Genomic DNA, 18,649 nt, shown 5'->3' on the forward strand with positions numbered 1-18,649 from the left:
AGCATTAAAGTACGCAGTTCTGTTTTACATCTATTAAATTGCTTATGAAATTTGATTGCTCACAAAGGCATTTGAGTGCTGCTAGTTAATTTAAGATAAAAGCTACTCCAAACGCTGGCAACAGGCGCCATACAACTAAACTTCAGCATAATAAGTCATTTTTAGTGTCCTGAACTGGCAATTAAATGTTGATTTAGAACAACGTTGTGTTGTTTACATCGGGAGTCGCGACTCGTGGGAGGCAGGAACAGTTTGTACAGTAGAAGGAGAAATTCAAAATAAATGTATTCAAGGTATTAATGTCCATACATAATTTGGTATGATAAGGTTTATTTTGAAGCTGCGGCTGTCCTTCCCACCATGTTTTTTTCTGCATGTTTTACGGTGATGCAGCGCATTCTTCTGCATACTCCATTGCACTTGTGGCCAAAAAAGCTGTGACAAAAAACTCTCATGACTGTCTACTTTTGCGGTTCTTGTCGTACGGGATCTCATTCCATCGCTAATATCTACTATTTTTTGTGGTGTGGCCATCAGTGTTGTTGACTGGATTCTTATGTAATGACCTTAACATTCTTTTTCTCCTCTGAAAATTCCCAATTGTAGATAAAGCTGATATATAACCTTCAATAATTCTCACTAAAAGAAGACCTCAATGTGACAATAATTACCGTATTTTTCGCACTATAAGGTTCACCGGATTATAAGGCGCACCCTCAATTAATGACATATTTTAAAACTTTTTCAATCACAATATAGTAATACTAAAAGTAATAACAATAACTCTAATAACTCAATGTCAATATGAGCAACCTTGTTCAACTGTAAACACACAAAAGAAACAGGTAATGCTTACTTTATTAGTTCAATCCCCATCTACAAATGACAATCTCAATATTAATCCATATATAAGGCGCACCTGATTATAAGGTGCACCATCAGCTTTTTTTTTTTTTTAAAAATAAAGCTTTTAGGTGCGCCTTATAGTGCGGAAAATACGGTAATAAGAAAACTGCCACCGTACTCCTATCAATCCCCTCATTCACATTTGTCCTCCGACTGTATTGACAAAGGTCAGATTAGGATTTGATTTGGATTGACTAAGCCTCTTGCCTGTTGCTTTTAACCTAGTTAGTCCTCACACACAAAACAAGTATGCGCTTTGTGCTAGTTCAGTCCAGTGAAACAGGTTTTACTCATGACTCAGAAACCAAAACTATGCTGTGAATCTATGTGACGGCGTCAGGTTTTAGCACCATTGTTTCATTGACACTGCGACGACACACCTCCGCTTTACTCACTCACAGCTAAACAGTCAAGGGTGCTGAGAAAAAATGACTTGTCTCCAGACAGCCATTGTTGTCAATCACAATCGAACAAAGCAAGCGGATCCCCCCGATGGCTAAGATAACAGGCCGACTGACGCTCAGACGACACATGCACGCTCCCATGCACGCCGTAAAGGGCCTCCAACAATGACGCTTTCAGTCTAGACAGCGAACGCGGGTTCTGTGATTGGTTTACGGAAATCTCCAAAGGGGGGGTTAAGAGCTCACAGGCATCACACTCACCTGTTCTTTGCTATGTGTTTTCGAGCGGTGTTAATTCAAAGTGACAACCACTGAGAAAGATTAGTGTCTCCATGGTGTGCCTCTTGGTCAAATTGGAAGTAAACTTTAGTGAAAGCAGTGTAGTGGAAGAATAATAACATTGTCCGATGTAGAAATAGAGCGATCCCGGGATAAGTTCCAGGCGTCATGTGCGATGTAGGCAGGGGATAAAAAGCACATTTTCAATAGTTTCATCTGCTCTAAATGCTTTTCAAATGTGATACGTTAGTAAACCACACTTTTAACCTTCGTGTTCACACTTTACAGACTATACACGTTGCATTTTTTTCCCTAATTTTGTAAATGCTTTTAATGGTGTAGTATATAGTTATTCATGTTTTTTTTCCTTCAACCACTCAAATTGTTCAGTGGCATCTTTTCTATCCATACATATGTAGGTTGAATTTATTAACACCCCTAAAAAAATTGAAAAAATGGTATGATCTGTCATTGTCATCTCTGACTTGATGATGATGCTTTAAGACATAGCCCTTAACTGGTCTCTACCGCCACCTACTGTCTTGAAGTGAAACACCAGTCAACAGAATTTTCTTCCATCTGCCATCAATGAATAGATAGCCAGCAATGAACATCGATAGCCATCAATGACAGTGAATGAGTTAAATGTGCTTCTGTGAAATGGGAGTATGTGTGAGTGACATACAGTTTACACGTAGGATGATTAATTACTGCCAGCCCAGGTTGAAATTGACTTCTTTTAACGTCAATGGCAGTAGATGAGTTAATGCATTTTAAAAATGCCTTTTGCCACTTGTCAATAGAAAATGACATCACTTGTGCACCAAACAAAAAAATATATTTTCTATTTTTACTGTAGTACATGATATTCTAACCTCACACAAGGTCATTTCTTGTGTTATCTGAACACACAATAATCGACTTGGATTTTCTCTAGGTTATGTGAATAGCAAAAACACTCTATAATTATGTTCACATACACTTGGGTCTGTTTGTTTTCAACATCAAAGAAACCACTGGAGAGCCTTTGAATCTGCTCACGACTTGCTAAAATCTTAAAGGTTTCGATTCAGTCCGTTTAGCTCAACAGCTCATTTGGTAAACGTAGTGAGTGACCCGATTTGTCATTCACGTGCAGACGTTGATGACTGGTTTCCACGTATAAATGGGCAGCCCGACCAAACAGACTTTGAGATAGTAGCTGTAGGGCGGCTGTGACGCAATGGTGAATCACAAGCAGGCAGCTGCTGTTGAGGAGGCAGGCTGCTAAGTAGTAAATACAAGATTATCTCTAATGATACAGGAAGTCTTTGACAGTGTGAGCACGTAGAATAAATCTCATTCCAAATGAATTTGGTCTCTGACGGTGGAATGATTGATAGATGTTTCAAAGAAAATCACTGTATTCTCTTTATAGCTGACTGAAAACAAAGTGATGTGCTATATTATTAAATTTTGGAACTCCTCTTGTAGTGGTTTCTTTCAGCTTATTTTATTCAGCCACTCTAGGAGATAGAATCTTTCATCTGGTTTTTATTTCTCCCTCATCTGCCGGGAAATGCATCACTAACAACAAAGTACATCCGTAAATAATGTAACAAAATAAAAGCATATAATGTTTCGCAAAGGAATTCCTATAAAACAAATCATCAGTAAGTTGCTTCATGATCCAATTAATTTGCTCTTAACCCTTCTGTTATGTTTGTTTTCAAGGAATATCAATACTTTCCATGGGTCACTTTGACCCGAGGCATATTTAGCCATCCAAACGCAAAATGTGTCTAGATTAAAGCCATTATGTTTTATTTTTTTTATTTTTTGATGAATTTTTTAATGAATTTCTTAGAGAGAGCAATAGTGTCACTAAGTGTGGTGATCAAAGAGTTAAAACTAATTAAACTCATTTATACTTGTGATATACTTTCATTGCTTTGGAATAATATTAACATTCTGGGTCACTTTGACCCGAAGCATTTTTAGTCACCCAAATGTGTCCGAAATGTGTGCAATATCTCAATCAGTATGTTATGTTATTGAAGTCTTGTATTTAAAAACCACAGTCAACGTTTACTTTAACTTGCAACATAACAATAGCATTCGTTTGAAAAGAATAACAAACTATTTCTGTCATGGCATCAAAAAGCATCCAAATCATTTGTCTGCTCCAGACTTGTACTGAATGAGTTCAAAATCTTAAGGCACCCCCATAGAGGCCACACGTATAAACATTTAAGAAGCACAGTTGTAGGCGTTATGGGCATGAAACGAGAGACATAGTTGCAAGTTTCAGAAAGCCATTAAGACCACCCATCCCCCTTGGCCTTTTGTTTGCCTGTCTGTGTGTGTTTGGGTCGAGGTGTGTGCACATGCATGAAGAAGTTCTCCCGTTCAGAAGAAACGGTGGGGGCGCAGAACAAAGACAAACTGAGCCATTCTCACAGGAAACTCGAGACATGCGCGCCAGGCAGTGATTGACCCTTAACCCCAGGCACCCAGGATGTTGCCCCATTGAGGTAGCTAAACGGGGAAGGAATCGAAGGTCACCCATGGGTGAAAAACATGCCGTTCTCAAGTTTCTTCCAGGAACAGGGGGTGTCCTTCATTGATTAGTATCTTCACAAGCTTGAGTATATTGGTGTGAAAAAAGGTTTTATATATCAACCTGGAATGTCCATAATGATAAATGGGTTTAGTGTGTACTGTATGATACTATCTACTATCAAGGCCTTCAAAGTGCTTACCTCAGCTCAGTATCTTGCTCAAGGACACTCAGACAGAACATATAACCTTCAGGTTGAGGGACGACCTTACACTCTACTTCGCACAACCTTCACATAGTAAACTGCAGAACTCAACCACGTTGCTAACCCAAAGAGCAGCACCTGTTAAATCACAAACAATCTCTGAAGATTTTAACTGTTGAGGCAGCTGAATGATCTTTGCTGTTTCTCTCCTCTGTTCCTGCTGTCCCTTATCTTTTTTTACTCTATAATTGCACTTGTCCCTCATATTGTGGGAGTCATTTATCACAAACTCACCCTTGCCTTCTTATAAGTCATTTTGCACCAAAAAAAATTGTCATTGCAGTGCTTTTTGTCCTAAAAAAATATTAGTAAAGCTCATATAATAAGATGATACTAGCTGATAATAGATATAGTGGATGATAGATGATAATGGCTGTTACTATTATCTACTTTATAAAATGAAGAACATTTTGCCTATGCCCCACCCCCTTGCTGTCAGTTTTTCTTTTTTCTGGTGACATTGGTACCTTGAGGAACACGAGCCCATCTGTTTGCCTAGAATCCACACTCACTTCTCATCTTACACAGCAGTTGAGCAAGTGCTCAGATGCAGTGTCAGCCCGGTGAAGGAAGCAACATGTTAAATGAATTTTTAAAGCGCGTCACCCCGATGATTTCGTACAGGGCGGGAATGGAGGCCACATGCTCGTTTTACAGCTGGTTTCCTTGGCGACTGGGTGACCCATATTTTCATTGGGTCTTCTGTCATGTGGGAGACGGCACAGCTGTTGGAGCGGGGGGTACCCTCTGTCCCCCAGTGACGACAAAGTGAAGAGTGGAAGATGCTCCGGGACTAAACCGAGCATCACCGTCCCACTCGCGCCTGACTGTTATTTTTGTCATTTTTTTTCTAATGCTATATCTTATGTGCATTTTGTTGTGTTGCAGCAAGTAATGCCCCAGACTGTGTGCTCAGGCACCATGTTCAGCACTCCTAGTGGCTTCAGCAACCATCTGGCCTGCGCGGAGCCTGAGGAGGAAGAAGAGGCAGCACAGGAGGGCCAGGGGCCCGCGGCATGCCTGGCCGATGGGCCCCCCATCAGCTCCGCCTCACTGGAGACCCTCATCCAGAATCTCGTGCCTACTGCTGACTACTATCCCGAGGTAAAGGACACTTCAATGACACTTTTTGAGAGCTGACCTCCAACACAAAACGCCAAATTAGTGCACTCATTTTTTTTCCCGTCATTGTGCAGTATTTTGTCCAATCATTTGCGCTTTACACAAAAGGCATTTCACATCAAATTGAATTCATGGAAAGTAGATAGTAGGGAGCTGAAATTTCACCCAGATGGTGACAACATGTCAAAGTTCAACCCTTAAATCACACTACCAGGAGTGCGCCATCGCTTAGCCAAACTTCTGCAAGAATTATATGGAATAAAAAGACCCAAACATTGTTAAAATACTTCACAGGAATTTACCCAAAATGGTTAAAATACTGCACAAGGGTTCACCCAAAATGCTGCACAAGGGTTAATACTTTTTCATCAAAATGAAGCAATGTTTGTCAATTTTCAACATGCCTTAATGTACGTACTCCTTACACAATACAGACAATATTTTAAAGACCATATTCGTCCCATCACTCAAACACAAATTATGACATAATTTGCTATGTATCCCTGAAATCTAGAGTTTATTTTACGAGTAAAACATGAAAACATTTTTTAAAAAAGAACATAAAACAGCCAGTCTTTTGAACGGCTCTTTTTTTTAAGTCAATGGTTTTTTTTACAAACGGCTTGCTTTGAAGAGCCAAAGTCGCATCGGCACTTGTCAAACTGCTATGCTGCGACACGCTGTCGGGAAGAGCTTCAAAATAAGAGCCTTTCAAGGCATTTGTGTCCATCTATTCTTTGCTCAAATGTTTTATTTTGAAGTTGGTCTTCTCTGAACATTTCTGTCATGTCTTATTTTCGCACAGAGCGTTAGCAATGTTTGCTGCGATTGGGTTGACACTTTTTTTTCTCATCTGCACAGCGGAAAAATGCCTCACTTCTTTTATTTTTTTGGTTTTATTTTTCAGAGGTACAGTAATTTTCCTAACAAAGGACACTTTTTTCCCCAATAATGAAGGCCTAAAGTATTGGTGTCTTCTATAAAAGATAACTGAACATTAGAATGTTATTAAGATTGCATCCGACAGCCACGTAAGACAAGTTATGACATACAAATGCGCATTTCTATATTGGACATGTTCATACTTTTATTCACGGTAACTTTGGCACTGGGATGAGCTAGACTACCGGCAGTCAGTCGGATGCATTAGTTGCAGCTAACAAGCTCCTCACGTTAGCCAAAGTTCTTACCGCATTCTATTCAAAAAAAGAAGCAAGTAGACTGAATCAGCGGCCGAGTCCATCCTTTTTCAAACAGTTATATTAAAGTAGCTTTCAAGAAGGAAGTGATTCTTGTAGCAGAGCAGGTTGGGAACCATGAGGCTGCCACAAGTTTTGGGCCCCGCATGTCGACCTAGAAACGGAGCTGGTACCCGACCAAACAGGAAAACCAGGAGATAGGGTGTGCATTTATTTCAACAAAACTCTGTGAAAATCTCTCCAACGCTCCGTTGCGCACTCAAACTAAGATATAACAGGTGTTCACTGTTCAATAGTCAAAGCCATGCAATAATTCACTTCACAGATGAGCTGTTTCAGGCATTGGCACAAGTCTTGTTGACCCTATGTCAAATAATGTTTCCTTCTGCCCTTTGACAGAAAGCCTATGTGTTTACGTTCCTGCTGAGCGCCCGTCTGTTCATCGCTCCTCCGGAGCTGCTGGCCCGAGTGTGTGAGCTGTGCATCAAGCAGCAGCAGCTGGACCAGAGCCCACTTGATACGGTGAGCACTGCAGCACATTGCAAACCGCACAGCACTCCTCAATGCACACCATTGAGAGCACATTCTTCCTTCCCCCTGACTCTTTTGTGATCGCTTTGAACCAAATACAGGCGAAAGTGCGCAAGTTCGGGCCCAAGATCCTGCAGCTGCTCACCGAGTGGACAGAGACATTCCCGTCAGACTTTAAGGAGGAGAAGATGGTGGGACTCCTTAAAGACATCATCCACAGGATAGCTCCCTGCGATGAGGTCATTACGTAATATTTATTCCGTCTTTGTTTTAGAACATTTCTTGGACGCCACACCCGAAGCAACTTACATGGCGGTCATTACATAATATGTATACTGTACGCTATATCGCTCAAGTGGAGACGCAGCGATGGGGAAATGAATTCTGCTAAATCACTACCACTGTGTCAACGTGAGGTTGAGTAGCCACAGCAAAGTGTTACACAATCTTTGCATGGCAGGACAGAGAGGGAAAAGGACATTAAGAGGAGTGCTTGCATGTGCGGTCTCAAGGGACGGAGGGTGGATGGATGGCCTGAACGCAGGGGGAGGGGCTTCCGACCACAGAGAGAAAAGGTAGAAGAGAAAGAAGCTTCCGAGCAAAAAAGCAGGGAGGATGGTGGAAGTAGATTTGAGGGCAGAAGGAAAGGAAGGGCAGGCAGTGATGAATGTGCTGCTATTTATGGCCTGCGTGTGTGTGGAGAGGGTAAGGCACACTGACCTCACGGCCTTTGTGACCAGAATTTAGAGGGAGGGGCAACACGAAACACTTACTCACCGCATCACTGCAACTGCATGTGTGGAAAATCATCCAATGAACCATATTTACACAAAACATTTTAAATGCCTTTTAGAAAACTACATAATACCTAAACCTGTTTAACAATGTAATTATAATTTTGCAGTGTAATAGCTATTCAAAAAATATAAGGGGACTGATAGAAAGAAATAAAAACATGGCTGTGATATTTTAAAAAAAAAGTCTTTTGAAGTTTCAAGATTTAAAGAGCAATATTATGAGAAAAAATATATTATATTTACAGTGGCGAAAACAGTGATTCTCAAATAGGATTACAAGCTCCTTCAGGAGATATGTAAGATTTTAATGGCATTTCTGCAGGTTTCAGCAAATCTAACCCAATCATTTCTAATGCCATTAGAGTAACAATGCAGTTTTCAAATTAAGAGCAAATTACTTGGAACATGAAACAACTTGTTGTATATGCATGTGCATTATGCCTTTTAGGTTTTTTTTTGTTTGTTTTTTTTTAGTTTCATACAGATTGTCATTAGTGACACAATCCAGCGGACAAAACAGAAATAAAACAATGAATGAATGAACAATTTATATTCTAATGTCCCTAAATAAAATATTTTGGAGGCATTTGGCTGAGAAAAAAAAATCATTGGTACATAATTGATTAAAAAATTAAAAACCCCTGATCTAGGAAAAAGTCTGTTTATTAAAATCTATCTTTCAATCTCTCATTATATAGTTGAATAATCAACAAATATTTGCTAAACAAATTAATCGATAATTATTTTTGAGAATCCATTAATCATATAGAAGTTTTTGCTCCTGACAGTAGATATCAGATTTTTAGGTCCTTCATGAAACACACTGATTTCTATATTTTTTTAATCAAAATTAAACATTTACAAAAGTCTGCTTTTATTTAGGAAAATATTCATTTTTGCTGATTTATTGGGTATTTTAACACACTAATCCAGTAATCAATTTATAAAATAACTGTCTTAGTGTATTTTCAGTAGTATCACTTTGAAAAAAGGTTGTTTTTGTGGATAAAGATGAAAATCTAAAACTGTTTAAAAAAATCTTATTCATTTATCAATTGGCAAAATAATCAACAGATTAACCAATTATTAGTCGGTTAGTCGGATTTTAAGTTATATTATTGTCTATTTAAACTTGATTTTTCGCATCTATTTCCTTCAGAGGTAGTGAACGAGTTAATATTATTGTTAGTTGCAGCCCTAAACATACAATTTTATCAATGTAATATCAGAATTCTTCTACAAATCTCTTAAAATATATATAGCAACCTAACAATAGAGTTTTTAATGCGTAATTAACACAAATGTGTGCACAATCTAATGAAAGTGATCATACTGGTGATGGTGTTGATCACGAGATCCTCAACAGTCTTCTTTCCTGTGGAACTACTGCTTTTAACTCATCCAATACCAATGACATATTTTCACGTTTTAAGAACCTAGTCTTTCAAACCCAGCTACATTCACATGGTGAGGTAAAACGAAAATTGCTGGTAGCGAATGAGTTAATATCACATCCATGTTTTTTGTAAAATAATGATTATTCGCTCTTAATGACATGAATTTAAGGTCATTACGATACATTGTTTTCTTGTAATGTTGAATGATAACATTTTTGGGTGAAATTACAAATGTATTTTTCTAACAGTTACCTTTCATATCTATTTAACTTTATTTGAACAATATTTCTTTTATTTTCAGGGCGAATCTAATGCTCCGTGTGACTGTTGATGAATTGATTGTCCATAATGAAGTTTTACTGACTTGTATTTCTTTTCTTCTCAGGCCTACTGGAAAACCTTAAACCAGGTGCTGCAGAAGCTGAGCCAAAGGCTGGCCTTGATGAGTCAGGGGGAGGAGAGCATCATCAAGGTCTCCCTCAATGCCTCCTACATCTCCGACAAGCTGGTGGCCTTCAAGACCAAGCCCCCGCCCATCCAGAAGGACATGCTCACCATCTGCAATGACCCTTACACCCTGGCGCAGCAGCTCACCCACGTGGAACTGGTAAGGGAAGGGCCCAACTGGGGAGGGAGGTTGGAGGGTCGGACAGAGGTCAGGAAATGAGATGATGATGAGGAGAAACGGCTGGGGGGGAAGATGGGAGAGTGGGGGCCAAGGTTGGTCGAGCATTGAGATAACATGAAGGTGCAGGGTTGGTGAGGAACGTAAGACGGGGTGAGCGTGATTATTTAGAGTTCGCTGTTTACAAGGTACACCAGATAAAAGATGGCGGCAAAGCACTACTTTTCTGTTAAACAAAGCAATGGGCAATTTAAATGTGTTAGTGACTCCTTGAAAATTGTATGCATTTACTTTAGAGGTGTCATAATTAATCATCTAATTGATCATCAAATTAATCTACCTATCTATCTACCTATCTACCTATTCTATCTATCATTGAATCATTGTTCTAAAAATAGTGACAGCTCTCGTTTAGTTTGTTTAATTTGACACAAATCTGCATTGGCATTCGTGATGCCATTTCCCAGCTGTTTTCATCCAACTCAAGGGGCGGCCATTTTGCCTCTTGCCGTCGACTCAAAATGACATCACAGTACCAAACGTCAAATGACCAAACTCAGAAAACATGTGAAGCGTGATTGGTTGTTGCCTTTGCAACTGTGATGTCACTTTCAGTAGACAGTAAGTGGCAAAATGGCCGCCTCTTGAGATACATGAGGATTCACTGAAACACAATTTAGAAATACGTTGCTTATTGTTCCAATTAATGCGCTCTTAAACCTCACATGGCATTCAAAACAAATGCCACGAAACAAACTATGGCAAAAGAACAGCACCGATTGCGTGCGCTGTCCCTTTGGTGTGTAAGTGTGTGTCTGTTGGCACGTGTTTGTGGTGTGGGTGGTTGTGTTTGTGTAAGCGTGTATACCCGTGTCTGAGTGCTGACATCACCCCACAAGTCAGTCATGCGCCTGGGGCAGCAAACTACGTGGATAAACTGCACTGAGAGTATTGGATCTGACAGCTTCACACTCGCCCACTCCACACACACACACACACACACACACACACCAAAGTTCCACACGCTCACACTTGACATGACAATGATTTGCATTTCCCTGAGACAAAACAACCACAGGCCTAACAAGTTCCATGTATTTGACATTTTATTTTAATGGTTGCACTAGTTAATGTTAAATGAGTGTTTTATTGAATTCCTGGACTCCTTAAAAAAACAAAACGTTTTTGGAGTGAATGAGTAAATACTAAAGTAATCAATTACTTTAGTTCTTCTGTAGTGATTGATTACTTTCGTAACAAAAGTAACCATGACAACATAATCAATTGCTTTAGTATTTCATAGTACCTAAAGTAATTGATTACTTCTTATCAGAATGGTGTAATTGATTACTTTAGCATGTATTACCGAGGGTAATTGATTACTTAATTACCTGAGGGTAATTGATTATTCCCAAAAGTAATATATGACTTATTAGTTAAACATTTTTAATCGCTTGAGCGAACCAGTTACGAACCAAAACTGTAACTGAATAAAAAATGTGTTTCCACAATTTTGTTCTATACTGACAATAAATTTGTTCTAAAATGACAGTAAAGGCGATTCTATTCTATTTAAAAAATTCACTTTTTTTAATAAAAGGGCGTAAATGAAAATATATTTGGGGAATATGATTCATCAACAAAATGATCGACATATTATTCGATTATTAAAACAATCGATAGTTGCAGCCTTACTTCCCCATTGATTGACTCCTTGATCATGATTGTGTCTGGATGTGTTTTCCAGGAACATTTGAGTCATATTGGACCAGAAGAGTTTGTTCAAGCTTTCGTTCAGAAAGACCCCCTAGATGGAACCCGGGTAAGGTTTTCAAAAATGCTAATGTAATTGTATGATTGCACGGTTTTCATTGTCTTTGGCTCGCTTAAAAACAAAGCATCCGTATTTACAGCATACACTGTATTGATGTTGTGGTATTTGAGCATTTCGATTCACTCGCAATCGCTTCGAGTGCCCCAACCATCACAGTGTCATTTGTGGTGTTGCGTTGCACAACGCCGGGCTTTTCTTTGGTATTAGCTCGCCGTCCCCGAAGTGCCGTACGGTCTTCCTCGCGCTATCGATCGGCTTCCCGCCGCTCTCAGCCTGCTGCTGCGCTTTGTCATTTACGCTCGCACTGGGGGTCATCCTGAAGACAGGAAGCTAATTACCATTAGGGCAATTCCCCGTGGAAACATTTCCGTTACTCACTTGTATTTGCTTCTTTCTGTGTGTATGTGTGCTAATCAGCAACAGCCATGCTTCAGTGAACAGAAGAAAACGTCCAACCTGGAGGCTTATGTCAGGTGGTTCAACAGGCTGTGTTATCTGGTAGCCACTGAGATCTGCATGGTGAGTAGAGCATATGGGGAAAACATAAACATCTGCACATTTCACAGCGGCCTTTCACTGTGGCACACAAAGGTGCACGTGCATAATCACGCTGTCAAATCAGCATTTTTCTCACAACCCACAATTGAGAGGCCAATGCTCACCAATGCAAATTTAAAAGGGCTTGTGAATAATATTTCAGATAAACAGACCGTTGATGGGGGAAAAAATAGTCTTATTTTAGATATAATTCAGCTCAAAAGCAAATTGATTTGATGTTTTGGATGTATTGTCAACCGTTCTCAAAATTAAAGTAAATTAAGTAATTTTACGGGATAGGTAAGATTTCAAAAGTATCCTTTTGAAAAAATGTTTGAAAATAACTGCTACATTCTTAATTTCTCGTTAAAATGTACAGTAAGTGGATAAAAATATAGTCTTTTATTCAGTAGGCTATTGAATTGAATTTAAAAAACCGGGACTCCCCCATATTGGAATGGTTTGATCCAAACTGTCATTATGGTGCCTACCATCATCTGTTAATTATTTGAAAACTTTATTTTAAAGCTCGTCGATGATTGCTTTTTAAGAGCACGGCTGTATTATGATCCCAAAGAGGACACTTAATGTTGATAATAATTTTATGCTCACGGCATGGTTTTAAGTCAATGCTGAAGAGAACCGCTGTTTTATATTATACACTTCAAGACCACCTCTTAACGGCACGAACTCCTTTGCTTGTTGCATGTGCACAATTTATGTGTACACTTTAAATTTCAAATTTGCTCAATAGATATGATTTAGTTTACTTTTCATCAAGTCAAACGTTAGAGCTTGGTTGCCACGAATAGCAGTACAATTGTTACGTGTCGTGAGTGCCCTCTAGCGGTTCGTGTTGTACGCACACCTTAGGCAAACACACTTATTATTTCAACAGATCTGATGTGTTATAAGATCAAAATCACTCTGTGCTGTATTCAGCTATTTAAATGTAATTACTGTTTGGTTCCTTATCGAACTTATTGGAGAAGCACAGTGTTTGACCTTTAATGAAAGAAACGCCTCGTTAAAGGTTCAACAAAATAATGAACAGACCGATCGATTCCGCTCCGTGCGTATTATGGTTGTTTATTATCTATTGCAGCCTGCGAAAAAGAAGCAGAGGGCCCTGGTCATCGAGTTTTTTATCGATGTGGCCAGAGAATGTTTCAACATCGGAAACTTCAACTCTCTCATGGCCATCATCTGTGAGTCCACTAATCTTATGCTTGATTGAATGTCAAGGCAATGCATTAACGTTAATAATTAAAATATGCCTCCCTCTTAGCTGGTATGAATATGAGTCCTGTGTCGAGACTGAAGAAGACCTGGGGCAAGGCCAAGACTGCTAAGTTTTTCATTTTGGAGGTATGGAAATATGGTACACCCATAACTGACAGATACGACATAGACAAGCGTAACTGGGTGAAGGATTATGAGAGACTTTTTCAATTCACTGACACATATTTTAAAGTATTTTGACTTTATCAAGAGTGGTTTCATAAACTGTGCTGTTCTCATTTATAAAATGGCTCATCACTGCCATCTATTGGTGATTGTGCATTAGTAGTTTCAAAGATTAAATCTTACACTAGTGTAGCATCAATCGTGCCATGGCCCGTCCCCATTGAAAAACGGAATTGATGTGAAGACCACACCAGACCGGAATACAGCATTACCTTGAAGTTGCGCTTTTCCCTAACAGCATCAGATGGATCCTACAGGAAACTTTTACAACTACAGGACCGCCCTGAGGGGGGCCGCCCATCGCTCTCGGACGGCCAACAGCAACAGAGAAAAGGTCGGCGTGGTCTCGCCGCGTCTCTCGCTTTTTCTTTTGCTTTGACCCTGACTTTCTTTTCCCCACTCAGATTGTGATCCCTTTCTTCAGCCTTCTCATTAAAGATATTTACTTCCTGAATGAAGGATGCGCCAATCGACTTCCCAATGGCCATGTTAACTTTGAGGTGAGATCATTTCTGATATTGTAACATTCTCTTTCTATTTTGTGTCTGAAAGGAAATTAACGTATCGTTTTATTATTATTATTTTCATATATTCATTATTTTATTTAGAAATTTGTGGAGCTGGGCAGGCAAGTTGGGGAATTCATGATCTGGAAGCAGGTGGAGTGTCCGTTTGAGGAGGATCAGGCCATACTTCATTACCTGCACACTGCCCCCATCTTCAGTGAGGATGGTGAGCGCCTGTCACGTTTCGTTCACACACTTTTGCAGCTTTTACACACGCATCAAATCGAAAGGGATTTCCATCATGTTGGTTATGGAGGCACATGAAGCAAAATATTAGAAACAATTGCCAGTACTATGCACAACCCTTTTTTTTTCAACTATATTTCCCCCCTCACCGAGGAAATTTCTTTTTTAATGGAAAAACAAATGATTTCAAACACAATATTGTGTCATCCGTGTTTGATTTATACATCTTTGAACAACATTTCTACTGGTATTTTATTCAGTAACTCCCAAAGTAACATCATCTGTTTTATTTTTGGGTTGTCTGGTGTAAAGTTACATTACTCATGACAGTGGAGATCCATACTAAATTACAATAGTGGCTGGCAACATTTTGCAAAAAAAAAAAAAAAAAAAACACAGTAAAATTGTTTAGCAATAAATTGTTTCATGTTCCAATTGATTTGTTCTTGATTTGACTATAACTACAAGAATAAACATATTGCACTGGGTGACCCTCGTGAATTTTTTAGGCAATGTCAATCAAAAATGCACTTTCAAAACATTTGGGTCAAAATAACATAATAATGGGTTTAAAAAAAGGCTCATATTGATCCAACTTTCTGAGTTTATTCTTTTTTAATATATACAAAAAAAACATTTTTGTGCTTGTCTTGTACAAAATCACCCATTTATGTGGTTGTTTGGTGCAAAGAAGTAAAACAATTGGGTCAAGGATCAAACTCACCAATTACTGGGTTATTCTTTTTGACCCATACTTTTAGAATGAGAGCATTATTATATATTCAAAGTCAAGATTCATCTTGTATTCAGCTTCAATCAAAGTTCATGAGATACTTTCATTTCACTTCAAATGTTCTACTGTTGAATAAAATACTTCTTCCTAGGACTCTACCTTGCATCCTATGAAAGTGAGAGTCCAGAGAACCAGGTTGAAAAGGACAGGTGGAAAGCACTCAGGTAAGGCCACATTGTAATATTCTTTCCAATAAATGTTTGGAAGAAAAAAAATATATAAATATAGATACCTGGTGTTGAACTTCTGGACTCCTAAAAAAAACTTATAAAAACATCTTTTTGAGTGAATGATATCTACCCGGGCAGCCATTTTGCCACTGGCTGTCTCCTGAGAATGACATCACAGACGCTCTGTAGTCAGATAACCAATCACAGCTCACCCGTTTTCAAGGATTGGTCATGTGATATTCACAAGCTGAGCTGTGATTGGTTGTTGCTGAGCCCTGAGCAACTGATATAATTTTCAGTCAAAAGCAAGGACTAAAATGGCCAGCCCTTAAGAAGGAAAAGGCTGATGGATTTTGATACTTAATTCGTTTTACACAAACACAAAATTATTCATATTTAGACTAGTGGCGCTGCGTAGAATATATTCTGCAGAGAATTTGGTGGTCAACTTCCTCTTTAACTCAATAATTAATTCAATCCCAAAGACATATTTTTACGATTTTAAAGAGTCCACACATTCAATCACTGGTACCGCTAACAGAATAAAGTGCTCAAGTCATCGACTACTTTAGTACTTGAAGTATTTAACCCTTTTGCAGTATTTTGATCACTTTTGTGTAGTTATCGTCCACTTTATTCTTGTAGTATTTTAGCCAATGGGTGACACACTCCCAGTAGTGTGATAACTTAGTGGTCATGCCATGTCGAAATTTGACATGCTGTCACAATCTGGGTGAAATTTCAGCTCCCTGGTGCCTTCTTACTTAATTTACTCCCAGCCATTTTTAGACCCTCTTTTAGCCAAAAGAAAAAATATGAATTTGCACCAGGAATGGAATGTTTGGACTCTGACATTGAATGAGATCATCCATGAATGAATGTTATTTTTCAATGCTATTTTGAAGAGCTCGGTATCATAGTTTATGATTTGCATGGTTTGTCATTCCCCATGTTTGCTTTCCCTACAGGTCAAACGTTCTGGGAAAGACATGAGGCACTGATGGCAGCTTATCTCCTCGCCAGCGAGGGAACGCATGTTCTCATTGCACTATAATGAACTGTGAAGGAACCAAGCTGGTACTTAGGTGTTTTCTATGAAGAAAAGATGAATTGAAAAAACAAAAACAAATGATGAACAGGATTCATCAAGAATACGGTGTGATGAAGAAAAACAAGATGTGAAAATAATGAAGCTACTGAACAAATGACCACAAAGTACCATGATGAGGATGTTCATTTACTCTGTGGGGATATGTTTACTACCACGGAGAATACAGTTACAGGGAAAACCACTTTGTAACGTCAGATTCCTACAAATGCTCTTGTTGTTTTTGGTATTTGCTTCTATGTTTTTCTCTCCCTTTTAGGTCCAAAGCCTAGCTAGCTGTTTTCCTTACATTGTAATGTACTGTAATGAAACTTTCCATGATGTGAAGGGCGCTGGCTTGCCCGTATCAGCTGTTGAGTTTTATACTCTTGGTCTACTGTAGTGAAGGAGTTGCTGTGTGCCTGAGAGAATTTTGAGGTATTTTAAATATGTATGTGTGGATGTGTGTGGGTGTTTCTGTATGGCTGTACTTGTGAGAACCGTTTTGAATTTTCTACCGACATAGTGAGGACATTTTGGAGAATAAGGACATTTAGAACGATCCTCACTTGTTGAGACCTCCTTTTGAAGGTCAAGACTTGCTTTTAGAGTATAGTAGAATTTGGTTTGGGTCCCCACAAGTATAGCCGTACAAACGTGTGTGTGTGTGTGTGTGTGTTCTCCATATGAAGCATTCTTGTCAACTGAGATTGTCTTATAAGAATGACTGGAAATTATTTAATTTTTTGTTTTATGGTTATTTATTGTGTTTTTATTTTGTAAAGTGGGGTAATATGTACTGTTGGAAAAGTGTTTACTCCTTTTGGGGAAAGTACAGTTAGCTTAGCCAAGTGTGCACATTCACCCCTCATCTTTCTGCTCTTCAGGAAGTCGTTTTTTTCTTGACTGATGTTCAGTTGTCTTATATTTATGGAGATTTCTGTGCTGACAGATGTATTGTTTTTGCTGTACTTTTACTTGGTATGAAGTGATATGGCATGTTATAGTGGGTTCTTTCTTAAAGGGGGCAGTAGGCTAGCTGCAGTGATGATGCATCGATATGCTAATGAAGGGTTAAACTCATTTACTGCCAGCCCAGTAAATATGTCAGAACAAATTGACATCTATAGTCATCAATGGCAGTGAATGACTTAGCATAACAAAGGGAAATTGTGCCATAGGAATTTACTGGTTCAGGTCCATCTTACGTGAGCTATGATTGTTTTGTGGGTTTATTTTTTGTCCTTCTCGTGCTTTTTGGAGCTCTTAATAAGGATGTCCTTATCGGGAAGTGAGCGGAACCAGTGTAATTAGAAGCATTTCAAAACTATGCTCATTATAATAGCTTGATGTCAATATTTTCTCCTAAGATGCATATTTTCTCTCTAAGACTAATAATTCTGCTCATCATCCATAAGCTTTTCCTGTAATGTCAAAATCAGGTTTGACGACCATCCAGAGATGATTGCTTTTGATAACCTTTATCCTGTGATTTTGACGACAATCATCTTCACAACATCCATAACATTCACTTTGAAAGCAAGTGTGTTTTAAAGATGGGATTCATCGTGATTTCCTTAATTTAGGTCAAACTGAAACCCTTGATTCAACCATCACTGCAAAATGTGTGTTCCTTAAAACCTTTAATAAAGTAAAGCCATGCTCAGTTGCTCTCTTTTTTTATTTACATTTTTTAACGTGTTGCTAAAGTGTTTTGGTAATTGTGCTTTAGAATGTAAATAAAATAGTGGAAAATCTATTCTAAATAAAAATGACTGACTTATTGGGCTTTGGGACCACTTGAGGTCGCTATAGAGCAAAACATGCAAACCAGTTCGCTGCACAGGCTTATGAAGCTTCATTTGGTCACCACTAATATTGACTAAACATTTTTTGATGGTCCACTTGTAACATCAATACATTAACATTAGTTCTGTACATAGGT

At 38.7% G+C, this 18,649-nt stretch overlaps 1 protein-coding gene across 1 annotated transcript in view; it reads left to right on the forward strand.

Annotated features, from left to right (window-relative positions):
* The window catches only part of LOC148413953 (ras-GEF domain-containing family member 1C-like), a 30,108-nt gene extending 11,735 nt beyond the window's left edge, over positions 1-18,373 (forward strand). Inside the window, exons 2-14 of the mRNA XM_088431814.1 lie at positions 5,282-5,497; positions 7,114-7,236; positions 7,347-7,484; positions 9,825-10,046; positions 11,812-11,886; positions 12,316-12,417; positions 13,541-13,643; positions 13,724-13,803; positions 14,141-14,236; positions 14,307-14,402; positions 14,511-14,634; positions 15,539-15,611; positions 16,586-18,373. Of these exons, the coding sequence (XP_088287940.1) occupies positions 5,288-5,497; positions 7,114-7,236; positions 7,347-7,484; positions 9,825-10,046; positions 11,812-11,886; positions 12,316-12,417; positions 13,541-13,643; positions 13,724-13,803; positions 14,141-14,236; positions 14,307-14,402; positions 14,511-14,634; positions 15,539-15,611; positions 16,586-16,610 (1,467 nt within the window). The 5' untranslated portion in view covers positions 5,282-5,287 and the 3' untranslated portion in view covers positions 16,611-18,373. The remainder of the gene's footprint in view (positions 1-5,281; positions 5,498-7,113; positions 7,237-7,346; positions 7,485-9,824; positions 10,047-11,811; positions 11,887-12,315; positions 12,418-13,540; positions 13,644-13,723; positions 13,804-14,140; positions 14,237-14,306; positions 14,403-14,510; positions 14,635-15,538; positions 15,612-16,585) is intronic.
* Positions 18,374-18,649: the final 276 nt, after the last annotated feature.

The sequence above is a fragment of the Hippichthys cyanospilos genome, chromosome 13 (assembly GCF_059441005.1).
Source record: "Hippichthys cyanospilos isolate Australia breed blue-spotted pipefish chromosome 13, RoL_Hcya_1.0, whole genome shotgun sequence".
Classification (NCBI taxonomy): Eukaryota; Metazoa; Chordata; class Actinopteri; order Syngnathiformes; family Syngnathidae; genus Hippichthys; species Hippichthys cyanospilos.